The sequence below is a fragment of the Vigna unguiculata genome, chromosome 6, assembly GCF_037176805.1.
Source record: "Vigna unguiculata cultivar grain cowpea cultivar isolate G323 ecotype 2 chromosome 6, ASM3717680v1, whole genome shotgun sequence".
Taxonomy (NCBI): Eukaryota; Viridiplantae; Streptophyta; class Magnoliopsida; order Fabales; family Fabaceae; genus Vigna; species Vigna unguiculata.
Window position 1 is genome coordinate 46,328,586 of NC_140797.1, and position 17,362 is coordinate 46,345,947.

Consider the following 17,362-nt stretch of genomic DNA (forward strand, 5'->3'; position numbering starts at 1 on the left):
ATCACAAATTTAAATCGAGTTGGGTTAAGAAAAATTTAATTTTTTCAAGAGTGAGTTGAATTCAACTCGGCTCACTTAACCCATGGGTTAAACGGGTTCGAGCCGGTTTAAGGGTGGGTTAACCCACTTAACCATCAACATTTTTTTACCATTTTTTTTATTTTTTTATAATTATTTACTATTACTGATTATATATGTTTACAAATTCATATTTTAAAATGCTAGAATATTGCTCAATAATATTTGAATAGTTTGAATATTTAATTAATTTGATTGTCAAGTTATATACATTTAATCTTTAACTATAATCTTTATAGTAAATTACTCAAACAACCGTCTTATATGACAAAAATGTGTAATTTTTTTATTTATATTTTGTTGAATAGCACGACAAAAAATGTGTAATATTAGCCATATTTTCTTAGACTATATGGACACTTCATTGGAAACAATTCATCATATATTGTTGTTAAACACGATGAAAATATGGATTCTTGATTTTACTGTGATTGTTATCTCATGGGTTATTTAAAAAATTATTTAAATATTTGAATACTTAAAAATAAATGCATAAATAATTTTTATGTGGTTTGGTGAGCCATCCCACTTAACCCGTAGTGGATTGAGCCAGGTTGCAAAATTTCTAATTCACCATAAAATAAACCGAATTAAATTCAATCATTTTCAACCCGTATAAGCCGAATTAGAATTAGCTCACTTTGACATGTCTACACCTAGAGTTGTCTACCCCTAGAGTTGCGGTGAACGTAAAATTCCATACGACATATTTGTTTCTACGTTTTTAATCAAACTCCAAATAACACAGTTGCAAGTACATTTCCGTTACGCTGTTGAAATATACAAAACAATACAAAAATTACATAAATGTAGATATAAATATGAATTCTATGCATATTTTTGTTGTATATTCTAATATAACTATTTATTCAAGATAAATTATTAGAGAAATTGCTCACTCTTACTTCACGTAAGACTTTTAAATGTATAATTTATTAACGGTTAACTATCAAATTGCATCGTAACAAATTCAATACTCTTACTCCCGAATTTATCAGTAAACTAAAACATAGATAAAGCTATCGAATATAATGTTAGAGCGAATTATAACTGATTTAGATTTAAAACAATTCAAAATACTCTTAGAATTTTAAAAATAATTTAGTTTAGTTCACTAAAATTATTTTATAATTTAGTTTCAACAATTTATATTTATTGTTGAATATTCTTTCCATATAATTTAATTCAATTCAGTTGGTGTTTCTCATCCTCGCACCTTAAATTAAGTTTACAGGTAAATATCCTTAATTATTTAAGTTAGTTTCTAAAATTCGTCATCACAGATTGTCCCCAGTCAGTAATATTGAAACGGACCAATTATTTTAATTACATAGTCGTCATGTGATTTCAGATCACCACTTTATTATTTTGAATAATATTGATTATTTTATTTTAAATTTTTAGACATTAATTTATACCGTTTTTAAAAAGACAAAAAAAATAATAAAATTTTCAAGCAAAGGTAGTTTATTTATATATTTAATTTTTTAGACCACGCAATTCAAGTTTAATATTTTTTTTACTTGCAAAGTTTAAGATGAGTTTGTTTGAAAAAAAAAAAACTTTATTCTTCTTTTATAGTTTATCGCCTTGCACAACAACATTAAACATGACGTCATAAATTGTATGCAAACGCAATTATTTTTACTTAGACGATATTCTAAAGATATGTTTACTTCAAAAAATAATATAGAATTTTTATGACTAAGAATATGCGTTTTTAACACATGCCAATATTTACATATTTTCTCATATACACATATGTATATATTAAATATTAAACACGAGTTATTAAGCTATTAAAATGTGTTTTTTATTATTTTTTCAGAATTGATTGACTTTTAGTTTGTATTTTCTCACAACTTTAGAAAAAAATTAACTATTCAATCACAAAACATTAATGTATTATTGGTCAGTTAGTGCTAAATTTTCAAATGTAGAAGAAAAACTCTTTAAAGAGGTAAAATCTAAAAAGACAAAACACAGCATAACATAATTGTTTTTTCTAGATTTAGGATTAATATATTTGGCAAGTAATAGTTCTTGTTTTCTAATTTATTGAAGCAGATTCCTTTTGGTCCTCGACATTTACACTGCTATGCCAATGGAATGAAATGCACAGAAGATTTCAGTTCCCAAGCTAAAAGGTAAGTAACATTTGATTTTTCCCTTAAAAACAAAACATTTTCTTTTTGGAATCCCATAACGACCGCACACAGCGTAGACAAAATCCATCCAAGATCCCTCCTTGTAAGAGAGAGAAAATCAGTGTCCTACAGCACCCACCATGGGAACCCACCAAGCACTTCTTTTTTGTTGAGTTTCTCCGTCCTATATATGACCCATAAGCACACACAAACTGTCATTCACATTTTCTTTATCTCTTTCTCAGCTTTTAGGCTATTCATTCTTCATTCTTGTATGGGTTTCAGGGTCTCCACTCTGTGCCTGCTCACCCTGTTATGCTGCCTCTTGTCCCTGCACCAAGCAAGAGCTGCAAAATTCCACAATGTGAGTGGCTTGGGAGGGAAAAAGGCAGTAATAGCAAATGGGTGCAATTTTTTCTCTGGAAGTTGGGTGGTTGACCCTTCTTATCCTCTCTATGACTCTTCGACCTGCCCCTTCATTGATCCTGAGTTTGATTGCCAAAAATATGGAAGACCTGACAAACAGTACCTCAAATATGCTTGGAAACCTGATTCATGTTCCTTACCCAGGTAGTGTCAACTTTCTCAATCCAAGTGTTAACTTTGTTCCCAGATTCAATATTTATGGAAAAACAAAAAAGGAAGAATCTTTAATGTAATATCTTAATTATTTCTTAGTACTATTTTCAATTAGTATTAGAACTCTATTATAGGTGGCAGAGTTTGCCATAAAACTCTAGTTTTTATTTAAGTACATGATCTCTAAACAGTTACGTTCAAGTTTTGCTCGAGAAGAGAACATATTTGAGTAGTATAGTCTGTACTGGCAACATTGAAATACAGCTCTCATATTCATTTCTCCACAAAAATAGTGAAATAGTTTAGTAGTGTGTTTGGACTTACAAATAGACTAACATTATAGAAAAATGATCGTTAAAACACCAATTGTTGCTTCAGAAAACAACTGTCAACCCACCTTTTACCAAACATGCACCAACCAAGTTAATTTTGGAAGTTGTTTGATAAATGAGGCAATAAGTCTTAAATTTGATTCCGTGGAAGGGACCAACCACTTTTGTTTCCAGATTTCATATTGAATAGCACAATTAAGAAACACGTCTTAACTTTTGCCCTTGTACAATTTCATATTGTGAATCATCCTACTTAATTTTTTTTTTGCCCCTGTATTTTTTTCTTCTCCCAAACTAAAAGGAGACAAAAACTGGAAAAACTCTTGTGGAAAGTGTTTGATAAAATGGCATTTTGTTAGTGTGACTGCAATTTGTCTGGTGTAGGTTCGATGGTGCGGATTTCCTGAACAGGTGGAAGGGTAAGAAGATAATGTTTGTGGGTGACTCTCTGAGTCTCAACATGTGGGAATCACTATCCTGTATGATTCATGCGTCGGTGCCAAATACCAAGAGCAGCTTTTTGAGGAAAGAATCACTGTCCACTGTAACCTTCCAGGTTTGCTTTTGTTTTACTTTTCTTTTTACAACTTTGTCTCATTTCTGGTTTTGTGTCAATCACCAGGCGTCACTCTACACAATCCTCCCTCTTTTTCTTCATTTTTCATCTCCTTCTTTGTTTCTCCATCGCACCATGTGACTTTTTTCTTTCATAGTTTATGCCGTGTTGGTTCTTCCATCATTAATTTCCTAAGCTTTCTCCCACCCCGGTTATTATATTTATAGTTTGTTTACAGAATTCAAGCTAGATTTTGACATAAAGCTAGAAAAAAAAAGTTTCTTATTTTGGTACACTAAAGGAACATAGAGTTTGAGCTTGCAAAATACTCAATCTCCATACCAATATGATATATCTAGAAAAAAGCTAACCATACATCAAAATCAAACCTCGTGCACCTCTCTATCACACTTGTCACTTTTAAAATAAAGATATAGAGGAGAGGTAGGAATGGAGAGGCTGGATTAAATTTTTATTTTTTTTCTTTTTTTGTGTTTTATTTTTCAAAAGCTGATAGATGGAAGGCTGAACTACATGGATTTAAGAATACAAAACCCATTGCCCACAAAGTTAAGCAGATATGATGAACCAACGCTTTAATGATATACCTTTGAATAGTTCCTTGGACAGGAGAAGATTCCTTTTGCTGGGCCAGGACCAATCAAATATTCAAAATAAAGAATAGAAATAAAAGTAGTAGTAGTGATCCCTAAAGAAAAAGTTGAAGAAAAAACAGCACATAGTAATTCACGTTGCAGGGAAACCAAAATTCTACTTAATAGAGAAGGGTCTGATTTTGACACGAAATTGTAGAGTTTTATGCACTGTTGAGCTTATCTATGGTATATGACAGGCTGTGCATGCCAACCTGTGATTACAACTTGGAGGCTCCTCGCAATTATTTTGTTCATTATCTTACTTTGCTTCGTATCAATCATAGAACATGACACAAGTTGGCTAGCGTTTTCTGTTTGAAAACGATCTATATCGCATGCTAATTTTGTTAAGCTACAAAATCCATAATATTATAAATTTCAGATCTCAATCAGTAGGTAGCAATCCCTTAGTGCATTCAGGTTTGATTGATTAATCAAACGTTTTATTCTAATAACTATTCACGTGATTACTAGCAAGTTGACAAATCTTAAGTTTGAATAATCACCGTTTTCCCATGTTTAAGGTAATAGTTTCAATAAATATGCGCAGCAATATATTCCCCCGCTTTAGATTTTTTTTCATAATACTAATTTCAAACCTTTTGTTATTATGTCTCTTTCGCGTTAACTGTTTGCTGAAGATTTATTGCTTTTATTCTTTACTGATATATTTTAGAATTATAGTTAGTAATTAGTTATTAATACTTATAAAAAGATGGTATTATATTATATTCAGAAAGTGACGTTGACAGAACAGAGCATGTTTGTTGACAGTTATTATTTTTCACGTGAATACTTTTTGTATGCCAATACATGCTTCTCCTTTTGAAAACGATGTTATGGTAAAGTACTTTCTTTAATCACTTTTATACTGTGCTTATGATTGAAAGAAAATTAGAGATGAAGCATGGTAGAATAAGATAGATATGATATAAAAATAATATATATATATGAATATGAGTTGACTTTTATAAGAATTGGATTTGGATGAATGCTTTATAGTGAGTGTGAGTCCTGGTTGTTTTGCACTTTATTGTTTGGTTTGTGAAATATCTATCTCACACATATAAATGTGGGTATGATGTAAATGGAATTGAATCTGAGCCATGGAAAGTGGATAGATAATGATTAGTGTTTGGTGAGTTTGTGCAGGACTATGGAGTAACTATACAGCTATACCGCACCCCATATTTGGTAGATATAATTCGAGAAAATGTTGGGCGAGTCCTTACATTGAACTCCATTGTTGCTGGAAATGCGTGGAAAGGCATGGACCTGTTGATTTTCAACTCGTGGCATTGGTGGACCCACACCGGAAGATCTCAGGGGTATTATGCGTTTATGCAAAATATTTAATGCATACTATTAGGTGAAAGAGGATACAAAATTTCTAACATAACCTTGTTACATTAAAAGTTAACATGGGAGGGTCCATTTTATTGTATTATTACCTCGTTGTCTTTTGTTTTTGGGTGTGGCCTAACGGTTGTTGGTGATGTTCATATTCAGATGGGATTATATCAGAGATGGACCCAATCTGGTTAAGAACATGGACCGTTTGGAGGCATACAATAAAGGATTAACCACTTGGGCTAAATGGGTTGATCTGAATGTTGATACCTCCAAAACTAAAGTCTTCTTTCAAGGCATCTCTCCAACTCATTATCAGTAAGTAACTCCTTCTCTCATTTGATATGTGCAAGTGCAATATTGAAGAGCTGAATAAATATTTTTCGATAAACAGAGGGAAGGATTGGAACCAACCGAAGAGAAGCTGCAGTGGAGAGCTTCAACCACTTTCTGGATCAACATATCCTGCAGGTTTACCTCCAGCAACTACCATATTGAACAGTGTATTGAAGAAGATGAATACTCGAGTTTATCTACTTGATATTACACTGCTCTCACAATTAAGGAAGGATGCTCACCCTTCTGCTTATAGTGGGGATCATGCAGGCAATGACTGCAGCCACTGGTGCCTACCAGGATTACCTGACACTTGGAACCAGCTCCTATATGCAGCTCTCACCTCATGAAGATGAAGCTCCACACAAATTATTATTGACCCTTTTCTTCATCCCTTGGTTATATATTCAGCTAGTGTAAGAGATTTACTTGATTATTTGGGGGATAGATACTGTCAAAGGGGTAAAAACCAATTGTAAAACAAAAGTATAGGATTCTTGAAGAATAATTTACAGAATAAGTGAGGGATCAAAGTGTTGCATACCTAGATAAGTATTTTCTTTACAAGGGTGTAATATAATTTTATTGAATCACAGAATGGTGTAGCTAAGAAACTGTTTCCTTCCTTCCAAGAAAGAGAATCTAGTGGTTCTTTTGTGCTTTTCTGATAATTAATATTAACAACCAATTATCTCAGCAGTGACCAGGCATCTTAACAACCAATTACCTCAGCAGTTGACTTCTGAGAAAAGTTATGGCAATTAATATGCAAAAGGACTTTTTTATGGCATCATTGTTGCTATATCTATTTCAACAAAAAGTGAGTTTAACTATAATTAGGAAGCGTAAGTAATCATAATTTCTCTTTGCGATCGAGACAGCATAAGGACGACAAATCCTGATTGGTAAATTCATGCATTCCAATTTTCATGATATCTTTACTCATAAGCAGACAAAGAAGTCTCTACTCCCTGTAGTTTCATGGGATGAATTTATTTATAAAGAATAAAAAGAAACTGGAGTCAAAATTAATTTCTACATAAAATAATTTACAAAATTCTTTTCGTGATGGTTACCCTTTAATTTAATTTTTTAGTCGAATGAAATATATGAGTGTTAAATGGAATGAAATATAGGTGTTAAATGGGCTACTCGACCCGTTTTCCGTCATTGATTTGTAAAATGTTGGGCTGGTTAGAATGGATCCACGTAGTAAAAGGAGTCCGAATTCGCTCTACAAAGGGTGACTGACTTTTTTTTTTATAATTTTCTTTTAAATTTTTATTATTATTCTAATTTTTTTAAACTTAGTTTTATAAATTTATATAAATGTTAAAAAAATTTCATAATGTAAATGTTTTTATTTTTACTAATTAATTAATTTCACTGATTCGATAAATTAAAATAATTATTAAATTTAATTTGTGATTTAAGTTACAATATTATTGTATATTTATATTTTTAAATAATAAAATATAAGATTTTTTTTTTCAAAATACTTTTTACTTTAATTTTTAATTTTAAAAAGTAAGTGACTACGTTAACTCATTTTGTTTTGCTGGGTTGATAACTCAAAACGAGTTAATTAATTAAAAATTGTAATCCAATCTATTTTGATAGGTTAACAAGTCAACAAACAGATCATAACCTAGTTTATCGTCCCTAATGTAATATGCATTTAATTGATGGAAAATTTTATTTTATAAATACGTAAAAATAATTTTGTCAAAACGAAATCCCTATTAAGATTTATTATTTCCGCGCTATAAAGCTAAATGCTTGTTGCAAGTCCAACAAGAAATACCCTGCCCCTACATGTAAAATATGTAACAAAACTAGATTTTCTTTTTATAAAAAAATAATATATATTTCGAATTTCATTATACAAAATGAAGAAAAAATGGTTTAAGAATAAATATAATCTTTAAGTTCTTGTAACTAAATCCAAACATGTAATGGGAGTTTATTAATGCAAAAATCTTAAAGTGGGATCAATTTTAATCTTACACAGAATGTGTATAAACTTAAGGTGACCAGAATCTAAGAGGGATATTTGTACTCGTTGTAGAGAGGTGAAAATTGAGACTTTATTCGCACTGGTTCAAGCCTTACGACGTTGCATGCTCATGGATTTGAATTGTTTGGTATGTTTTTAATTCAAGTAAAGTAAAATCATAGCAAGTCCACAGTGAAACATAAGTTTTCTATTTAATTTGACCATTTTTCTCTTTCTCCTCAGAATATGGTCTGCAACCATAAATTTGAGTGGCAATTGATTGGAAGTACTTCACCAAAGAAAACATTTATCAGTCTTAAAGGGCCCAAAGAAAAAAAGTTCACACTCTTCACTGCATAAACTGGGATTGAGTCGTATATACCATCTCAAACTAAACTCAAGCACACAGCATATTCATTTTGTTTGTACTAGAGATTTTATCCGCATAAATATTACCATCTGTTCAATATTTATAGCCAGTCATTATTGTGAAGAATTGCTGGTGTTTTGAAAATTCAATGATTTCTTTACAATAATAGGCATTACTAATATTTTGGGGCCTATGTAATCGGAAAACATTGAGACACAATTTCTTACCTCAATAAGACCATCTATAGAGATAGAAATAAAATATTTATTAAAAATGGTACAAATAACTCAGAATAGACAGAAAATTTACAAGTTTCATAGTAGGGCAAGCTATGAGTATTGAATATAAAAGAGCTTAGTCTATGGATACGGATGGTAATACCTCACGGGTCATGTTCATCCGTTCATTATTCACTACAAAAAATAAATTGTAGTTTAAACTTCCTCAACTTGCATATCTTTTTGTCAAATCAATCATGAGTTTTGAGAATGAGTTCATGAAATATACACGATTAAAAACCGATTTCATGATAATACACACTTAAGATGGCAAATATTCCTCTTTTTATCATTGAAGGGATTAATATAACTACTGTTTTATCTTTCGTATACTTATTTGACTACTTAATCAATGAAATCATATTCTTGTAAAACTAATAAAACCTGGTGCTAATTAATAGACGGTACATGATTCTATTTTTTTTTTTTTTATAAAATGTTTTATGTACTACTCTCTCCATTTATGTTTTAAAGAAAATTACACTAACTGTCGTCTTACTAAACCAACGACGCATTAAATATTCCTGTTTCTAGACTACCCATAATCCAAACTCATTAAGAGTATTCCTTTCAATTCTTGGAATTGAATAATTAATTAGAAAAATAAAAACATATTAGAAAGTAACATAAAAAATATTAATTATATTCTTTAATTTAATACACGTGTTAAGCTATTAAATGTGATATAAAATAAGATGGACCAGTTACTGTTTTAATAAATTACTGGGTTCAATTACATGATTGAATTAACAGAGAAATTTTTATTGGCCATAAAATAAGTCTGAATTAACTGAATCAACCTATATGAATGAATCACGCAAAACAAAAACAATGTACTAGTATTAGAGTCGGAAATAAATATAAAAGACACCAGTATTAAGGAAGTGGGTTTGGAGGAATTGGCAATAACAGCAACGTGAGTGAGAGGAAACAATTGGTGTTACCGATTGAGTGGTTTCCCTATCCAAGTCGTTCATAAATGAATGGGTGAATTATGATTGCGTCTGGGTAAAGTGATGGCCATTCTATTGTTATTCACAAGCAAAATGTCACTATCTATACATCAAAATGGGTGCTACTAATTTTTGTGAAGCTGAGTTTGCTCCATCACTAGTAGGTTGCAGACCTGCAAAAAAATTTCTGTTGCTGGCTATGGCATTGAAGTTGGCATGACCTCGCTTTATCTCTCAATTCTTGGAATGCTCTCATTGTCTCCACATCAAACCCCCCAGCAAACTGCCAAACATCAACAGCTCATTATTATTTCAGATGGCCCATCATGCTCTATCTGTTTTGTATTATCGTTGAAACATAGATGTATGATTTACCTGATGCACTCGAAAAGCAAATCTAACTCCTTGGACAATGAGCTCCTCTTCTTCAGGACCACCACCAACTGTCTCAAGCTCACCAGAGACTCTCTTCATGTACTTCATGGCTAGTTTCACAGATGCCAGCTTGATCTGTCATCACATAAAGGTTAAGTCACAGAAGAGAAAAATTAAATAAGGTAATCAACATTTTACCTTACCAACCTAAGTACCAAGCTATCCATGTCTAATTATGTTTGTTTATTCGCATGTATGAAGGATGTGGCCTTTTCGTTACTCTATTATTTATGTAATTTAAAACGTATTAAATGTGTACTATCCATGATCCATCTAACTGCCATTTGAATGCGACAAAGATATTAATGATCAGGAATAAGGAATCTCGTTCTCTTTATTCAAGTTTAAACGACCAAGCAGACAAACAGATGGATTTTGGAGATCTGTGATTTCACATGTGCTCGTGCAGAAATTTGCAGAGACAAACAAGTAAGAATCCAACCTTTGCTTTGTCGTTTTGCTACCAGCACTGCATCTTGGTGTTACATTAGGCACCACATACAGTAGTTAACTTTGTCAATCTTTTAGCGTTCGGATTGTATTATTCCGAGACAGGATGAAATTTAATGAATTGATATTTATAAATGTGCTTACTTAAAGTGAAGTAACGAACGCTATTAAACAAATAAGACCGATACGATTCTCTTAGAAATCTACAATATTAATCATTTGTAGTAGTCTAAATCAATTGAAACAACTTTTGGCCGTTGGTCACCGAGACATCGAAGATAATAGGCTGAGGTTATCCATACTGGATGTAGTTAAAATTAAGTATATGTCACTTCACAATTGATCATAAAACTTACCTGGCTCACAAAACCATTGTCAAGCATCCACTGTACAGGTATGTGGAAGACTTTGTATCTATTTGTTGCTGACTCTCCCATTCTCGAGATATTGAAAACTCCATGCTCTAATCTGCCATAACACAGTTTTTAACGCAACATTAGAGTGTTATTTAAGGTTGTGTGCAAAAGAACGTTGAATTAACATTTTACAGATCATGTTGTTATCATATTCGCATGTGGGTCAGGAATACGCATACTTTTCAAAGAGAGCCTGCATCTTTTTGAGAGCTGGACCACATGGCTGCCGAGGATCATCACGAAATGAGGAAGCCTCAGATTCTATCTTCTTCAGATCACAATACCCAAACGCAGCCTCGCGCAGTGCATCGGCCTTCTTCTCTGGCCAATCGAAGTGTTTCAACACTGCTCGTTCATCCACCTAAAATACAAACCAACACCATAGCAAATGAATCTTCTTTTTTATCTTAATCTAAATGCTATTTGCACAACATATTGTTGTAGAAATTCTGTTTAGAAATAATATCATCCAACAATACCTACCAAATAGGAAAGCTCGTCATCAAGCCATTTAACAAAGAGCACAACGTCTTCAATGTCTGTAAATGCAGCACTCTCAACTTCTTTGATTAAGCATCTAATAAAGTCTCCTTGGGTCTCAACATCTGTCTTAATCTGAAAAATAAAATAAAATAAGGAGATGTTGTTGAACTGATCATTCAAGAAGCCGTCTTTATTTATGCTAAACTAAATTAAATTAGGCTCTAACCAAATAACTAAACCCAATAATTCTTGGACATAGTTAATGAAGGATCTTCTTTTCCCTTTTGTAGTTCGACAATTAAAAAAGTGATTCCATAAAGTGACTATCTACTTTGCGGCATTGTCAAAGTCGTGGGCACCAAATTCGAATTTAATTGCTGTCTTACGTGAAAAAAATAAAATCAATTTCAAATTAAAGCATGCTAGTCAGCATTTTGCATTTGACAATGACACTAGTGGCACATTCGTAATTTAGCAAAAAACAGGTGCCACACTTACCGCGAGCAGGTGAGACGAACGATTCTCAATTTCACCGATCATGTCACGTGGATTGGCTGCAGGGGGCAGTTCTACCACGCCGGAGAGTGATTCTCGCCGGGACTGCGATTCCCTCCTCATTAAGGAATGATAGAACTCCACCACTTCCGGCACCTTCCTGACCTTCGCCGTAACCTGCCTACTCCCCTTCGGCGGCGGTGGTGGAGGAGGCGGACCAGCCTTAGACGAAGCCTTAAAAGGAGGAGGAGGCGGCGGGGGAGGTCGTGATATCACTTTCTCTGTTTCGACATTGCCGTTCTCCGACGCCGCAGATTCAGTGTACCGCGAGCGCATTGATGAAGAAGACAACGATGGTCTCGGTGGCGGTTTGGGAACGCGAGGCGCACGTGATCTTGTTAAAATGGACTCAGTAGAATCAGCAAGCTCCACCGAGTCACGACGCGGCCTTTCACTTTCAGCCATTTCTGGTTTAAAATCTTGAACAGTTACTTCAAACTGCTTGTGGTTCACACTTCTATGATCCGACGCCGTTTTCTTCAAACTCTTGACCAAAGTGGACCTCGCTGGCACCTCCAAAGGTGCTTGAAGCCTCACCGAAGAATGCTCGTCGTTTTCCATCGAAGAATGCAGTTCATTTACCAATGCCTTGCAGACATGATCCGACGCCGTTTTCTTGAGCTCTGCAATCTCATCTTCCAACGCTTTAGTCTTTTTTAGGCTCTCTGTTTTCTCTTCTTCCATTCGGAGCTTAAGTTGTTGGAGCTCGTTCCTGAGCCTCCGGTTGTCTGCCTCCACTTGTTCCATTTTGTTGTTATTAGTTTCTATCAGTGCGTCCCTGGCGGAAATCTGGTTTTCGAGAAGGGGAACGATGGCGACGGTTTCTTTGAGGAGCTTGTGTTCGAGAAGCTCTGTTTTGAGGCGAGACTCTCTCTCGCGGAGGTCCTCGACGAGGCGGAGGAGGTCGAGGACGTCGGAGGGGCGGGGCTGAACCTGAGCGGAGGAGCGTGAGAAGTAAGTGGCGAAGGAGCGCGTGAGGGAGGATTTAGTGGCGGAGGAGTGGGGAGGAGTGGGGGGCGCAGGGGACTTGGGGAAAGCCATTGAGAGCTTGACCTTGCCAGCTACCATTGAGGTGGAATAGGAAGAGGAATAAGAATGGATTAGGGTTGTCTGGTTTGCAATGTCATTGGAAGTGAAAGGTAAGACTAAGAAAGATGTCGCTGTCCGAATGTCTGTCTGAGAGTGGGAGGGAGACAGAGAAAGAAACAGATGAAGGTCCGGGTAGAGAAGGAAGAGATTCCTGCAAAAGAGGCAAAATTCTAATCAAGTGGGGCTCCATTTACGATCATCAACGGACTTCCCCTCTACTGGGGCCTCATCTTCACTTTGCCTTAACTGCTTCACACATCAAATTAACCTTTAATCACTCTTTTCTTTTTTTCACAAATCTCACTTAATACCTTAGTTTCCGTGTCCCAAATACATTATATGATATGATGAATTAAGACACGCCATTATGATTTACTTACATCAGAATGAACTAGCTAGCTTCACAGGAGAAGGTGACGTAAATTATTTTTGTACGAATCAAAACTAACTTATATATGGACTAAAAATCAAATTTTAAAGAAATTAATAAAATTAATAAAACTAGTTTTTTATAACTTGATTTGTGCATAGTTCAATTTTAAGCCATGAAAATAATTTTTTTTTCTCTAAAAGTGCTCATATCCAAAAATAATATAATGTACGTTTAGTTTTGTGATGGATTACTGTATTTTATAGTAGAAAAAAAAAACAGTATCATATCGTTGAAATTTATTTAAAATAGACTACAACTTTGGAATCTCTTATTTATTGACTGTTTTCTAATTTATAAATGATAGTTAGAAAAATCATTATTTTCAATAAATGTGGAAGGATTTAGAACTTTATTTGGAAAGATTTAGAAAATACTTAATTGTACAAATGATTTTTTTATAAATGAAGTTGAAATATTTTATTATTAAAATGTAAGGTTTATAGATAGAAAAATTAATTAATCGAGATTTATTTTATAAAAACATATGTTTCTTTTTATCTTTTTTTTTATATCAATGTCGCCCACAAAAGTCATAATATATACAATAATATTTATGTATAGTTAAAATCATAAGTTCATCTTTTCCTATTTTTGTAAGTATTTTTAGAAATTTTACATGCATATGTTATAGAGTAGATCCGTTTGATTTAAAAGAGTTTAAGATGAATTTCATATTGTTTGATATGAAATTTTTATTAACAAATATTGTATTATGTGTGATAGAAGATTTTTCGACCTATAGGACCAAGAGACTCACTCCAAGTGAGGGAAACTTGGTTTAAAATTTTGAGTTTTATGAACTAGTGTAATTTGGTTGTAGAAATGTTGTGATCACCACACTTGAATTAAGTTATTTGATGATTATTTGAGCGAAAATTTTCAAAAGTTTGATATATCAGTTTGATTAAATTGATTCATTATATTATATTTTACAATTAAGATAATTAAGATGGATTTGTTGTGAGTGTTGATTTGATGTATATTTAATGCGAATATAATTATTTATAAAGATAAAACACTATATTGAGATGTTAAAGGTTGTGTATTGAATAAATATTCCCAAAATGTTGTTATCTTGATTTTATTAATATTAAATTCACACAGAGAATATTAAGTGACGAGAAAAAATGTAAGTTCTTATAACCTAACTTATAAAAAATGATTATATTAGGAAAACATAATTTTCTAACATATAATTATGTGTGAGTAAAGATAATCAAATTTAACACACATATTTTCTAAAAATATAATCATGTGTCTATAGTAATGTATGTTAACTTTTTATGAAATGAGACTAAACCACTTAAAGTGCTAGCTATAAACACTTGATTATAATTGTTTGTGATTGATATTTTTTAGATAAATATATGTGATGTGAAATAATTAAACTATAATTTATATTGTTTTCAAAACCATTAACTTACATCGTATTTGTGTTGTTTCAACTATTGTGATGCACAAGATTAAATAATATTTTAAGTGAAAAAATTAATTAATGACCAATTAAAGAAAACTACTTTATATTATGTATTACAAATGTCATTTTATTATAACAAAATTGTTAACAAATTAACAAAATTTATTGTTAGCATATTTGAAAATGAACGAATTATACTTATTATCATGGTTGAAAAATCATCAATTGTCAAAATTGAATGCTTATGATTAAATAACAAGGCTATAATTATTAATTAGAATATAAGATATTTTATCTTACTTTTTTGCTCTGGATTTGGTTTCATCTAAAACACGTATAAAAAAAAGCTTTGGTGATCATTGGGTTCATTATGTTATGTGTAGTTTGACATATTTTTTTGTAATAGCATTTATTTTCTCTGTTTTGGGCTTGTAATTTGGGTCAGGAGTATGATCATTCTTTTAGAATTTAGGATTTTGTATGATTTTTCTATTTTGTATAGTTTTGATGTTAACTTTTTGTTTTTTTTTTCTTTATAAGATATTTATCTTTTATAAAAGGGTTAGAACACCTCATAAATATTATTTTATAATTTATTCATTTATTGTTGATAAAAGAAAATAAATTATTTTATTTAAAAATATAACAGTCCTAAACTAAGCTTATTTTAAGTTATATCATGTAAACAAAAAATTATCGAAGGATAGTATATTATTGACTTAATTGAGATAAAAAGAGGATAATGTTTAATACTAAAGTCATTAAATGACACTTTTAGCAAAAAAGAGTCCATAATCTCATAATTTATTATATTCTTACAATTCTAATTATTGATTTTTTATCTATACTTCACTGAAAATAAAAATTAAGATGACAGTAAAATTTTTCTTCAAAAATAAATATACTTTTAATTTTAGTGAAATTGTACATATAATATTTTTAATGAATTTATCTATAAACTCATTCAGGAAAAACATCTAATAAATAAATTTGACTTTTTCACATTTAAATTTAATTTATGCGCACTATAAAATAAAAGAAAATAAAAATGTTCTCGATCGATTAGTTCATAATATAAACCAATTTCATTTTGTTCTGTTATTTTTCTCCACCAGAGAGAGTTTAGAAAAGGTTTGTCCAAAGCGCCCTAAATAAACATAATACTTTATTAAAATGAATTTTGAAATATCGATGTGCTACTTGGATTTCTAAATATATTTGTCCGAATTTAGTCTAAGATTGAGTTAGTGTGGTAAAAAGGACACCGGGGAATTTTAGTTTTCAAAGAGACCAAAAGTGCCCAATTTTGTTTTGGGCATGAAGACTTTTTCTTTGTTAGATTTAATGGTTCAAAAGTTGAAGAGTAATTAAAAGTGAAAATCGCTTTGTTAGTCCATTTTGAATTGGGCGGAAAACTAATTTGAGTTGGGGCAGAAGGGAAGAGACTTTGTGATACGGCATGCATTGCATGACACAAAAGATAATTTGGAAAAGGCTTTACACTGTTTAAAAAATAAATGACACGGAATAAAGATGATATATCTTATACACATGATGGGGGAAGGGGTATTAATATTTATTTTGTAAACATATTTGAAAATAAAAAATAAAGATTAAACAAAAGAAAGTTTATAATAATATTGAGTTTGTGTATTGCATGATTATTGATGGGTTAACATAAAACAATAAAACAAAAAATTGAAGATGGAATTGGGAAAAAATTATAAAAATGTGTGAATCGATTAATAATTTTATGAGGTATATTGAAATTCAAATATACACAGGCGCTGTGTATGTATTTTTTTAAATGCGTGATATTATATTAGTAGGTGATAATATTATAATGTTATTAAGTTAATATATATATTAAAATTATATTTATTAAAAATAAAGTGAAATATATCAGAACAGATAAAAGAATAATCATTGATAAATAAAGAAGAAGAGAAGAAGCAGAGACACATGATTTTATAAAAAGTTTGTAAAAGTAACGATCAATTTTTTAAAATTTAATAAATTGTTATATTTAAAGGATAAAATCGGTATTTTGAAAAATGGATACAAAAAGGAAAATCCCTTTTATATATTGTTATAGATAATCTTCGAGAGTTCACATATATAGAAAGTGTGTACTACTAATGTTTACAGAAGTTAAGATCAATTCATATGATTATTTGAAATTTATCTTGATTTGATTTGAGTAACATAATTAACACGGAAAAGAATAAAATAAGTAAACAAATTTAATGCATAATGTTGAATTAGTTTTTATATTAGATTGCGAAGAAGAGAAACTGTACTAATTTGATGCAATAGGTTCTCATGGATCAAGCCCACTAAATTTGTCTTATATTTTGATGGTGTGTAGGAAGAAAATTGATAGGGTGCAAGAAGAAACAACCTAATCACTTTTGTTGGTAGGCCTGGAACCCAAGTGAGGGATTCATGAAAAA

At 31.6% G+C, this 17,362-nt stretch overlaps 2 protein-coding genes and 1 long non-coding RNA gene across 4 annotated transcripts; 2 read left to right on the forward strand and 1 right to left on the reverse strand.

The window, feature by feature from the left end:
• Nucleotides 1-2,329: 2,329 nt before the first annotated feature.
• On the forward strand, nt 2,330-6,648 carry LOC114189090 (protein trichome birefringence-like 38). Its single transcript, XM_028077798.2, has 5 exons — nt 2,330-2,795; nt 3,521-3,692; nt 5,501-5,676; nt 5,858-6,016; nt 6,093-6,648. The coding sequence occupies exons 1-5, from the start codon at nt 2,416-2,418 to the stop codon at nt 6,382-6,384; spliced, it is 1,179 nt and encodes a 392-aa protein (XP_027933599.1). The 5' UTR covers nt 2,330-2,415; the 3' UTR covers nt 6,385-6,648.
• A 2,806-nt stretch (nt 6,649-9,454) lies between these two features.
• On the reverse strand, nt 9,455-13,318 carry LOC114187436 (protein INCREASED PETAL GROWTH ANISOTROPY 1-like). The gene is made up of 6 exons (XM_028075697.2): nt 11,914-13,318; nt 11,416-11,547; nt 11,112-11,293; nt 10,873-10,984; nt 10,007-10,141; nt 9,455-9,914 (listed from the first exon to the last, which is right to left on the reverse strand). The coding sequence occupies exons 1-6, from the start codon at nt 13,036-13,038 to the stop codon at nt 9,789-9,791; spliced, it is 1,812 nt and encodes a 603-aa protein (XP_027931498.2). The 5' UTR covers nt 13,039-13,318; the 3' UTR covers nt 9,455-9,788.
• On the forward strand, nt 10,054-12,030 carry LOC146885931 (uncharacterized). 2 transcript variants are annotated; one of them, XR_014995650.1, is made up of 3 exons: nt 10,054-10,188; nt 10,366-10,495; nt 11,891-12,030. It is a non-coding gene; the product is annotated as an uncharacterized LOC146885931 (long non-coding RNA). The 2 variants fall into 2 exon arrangements; XR_014995651.1 differs by lacking the exon at nt 11,891-12,030 and adding an exon at nt 11,067-11,197.
• Nucleotides 13,319-17,362: the final 4,044 nt, after the last annotated feature.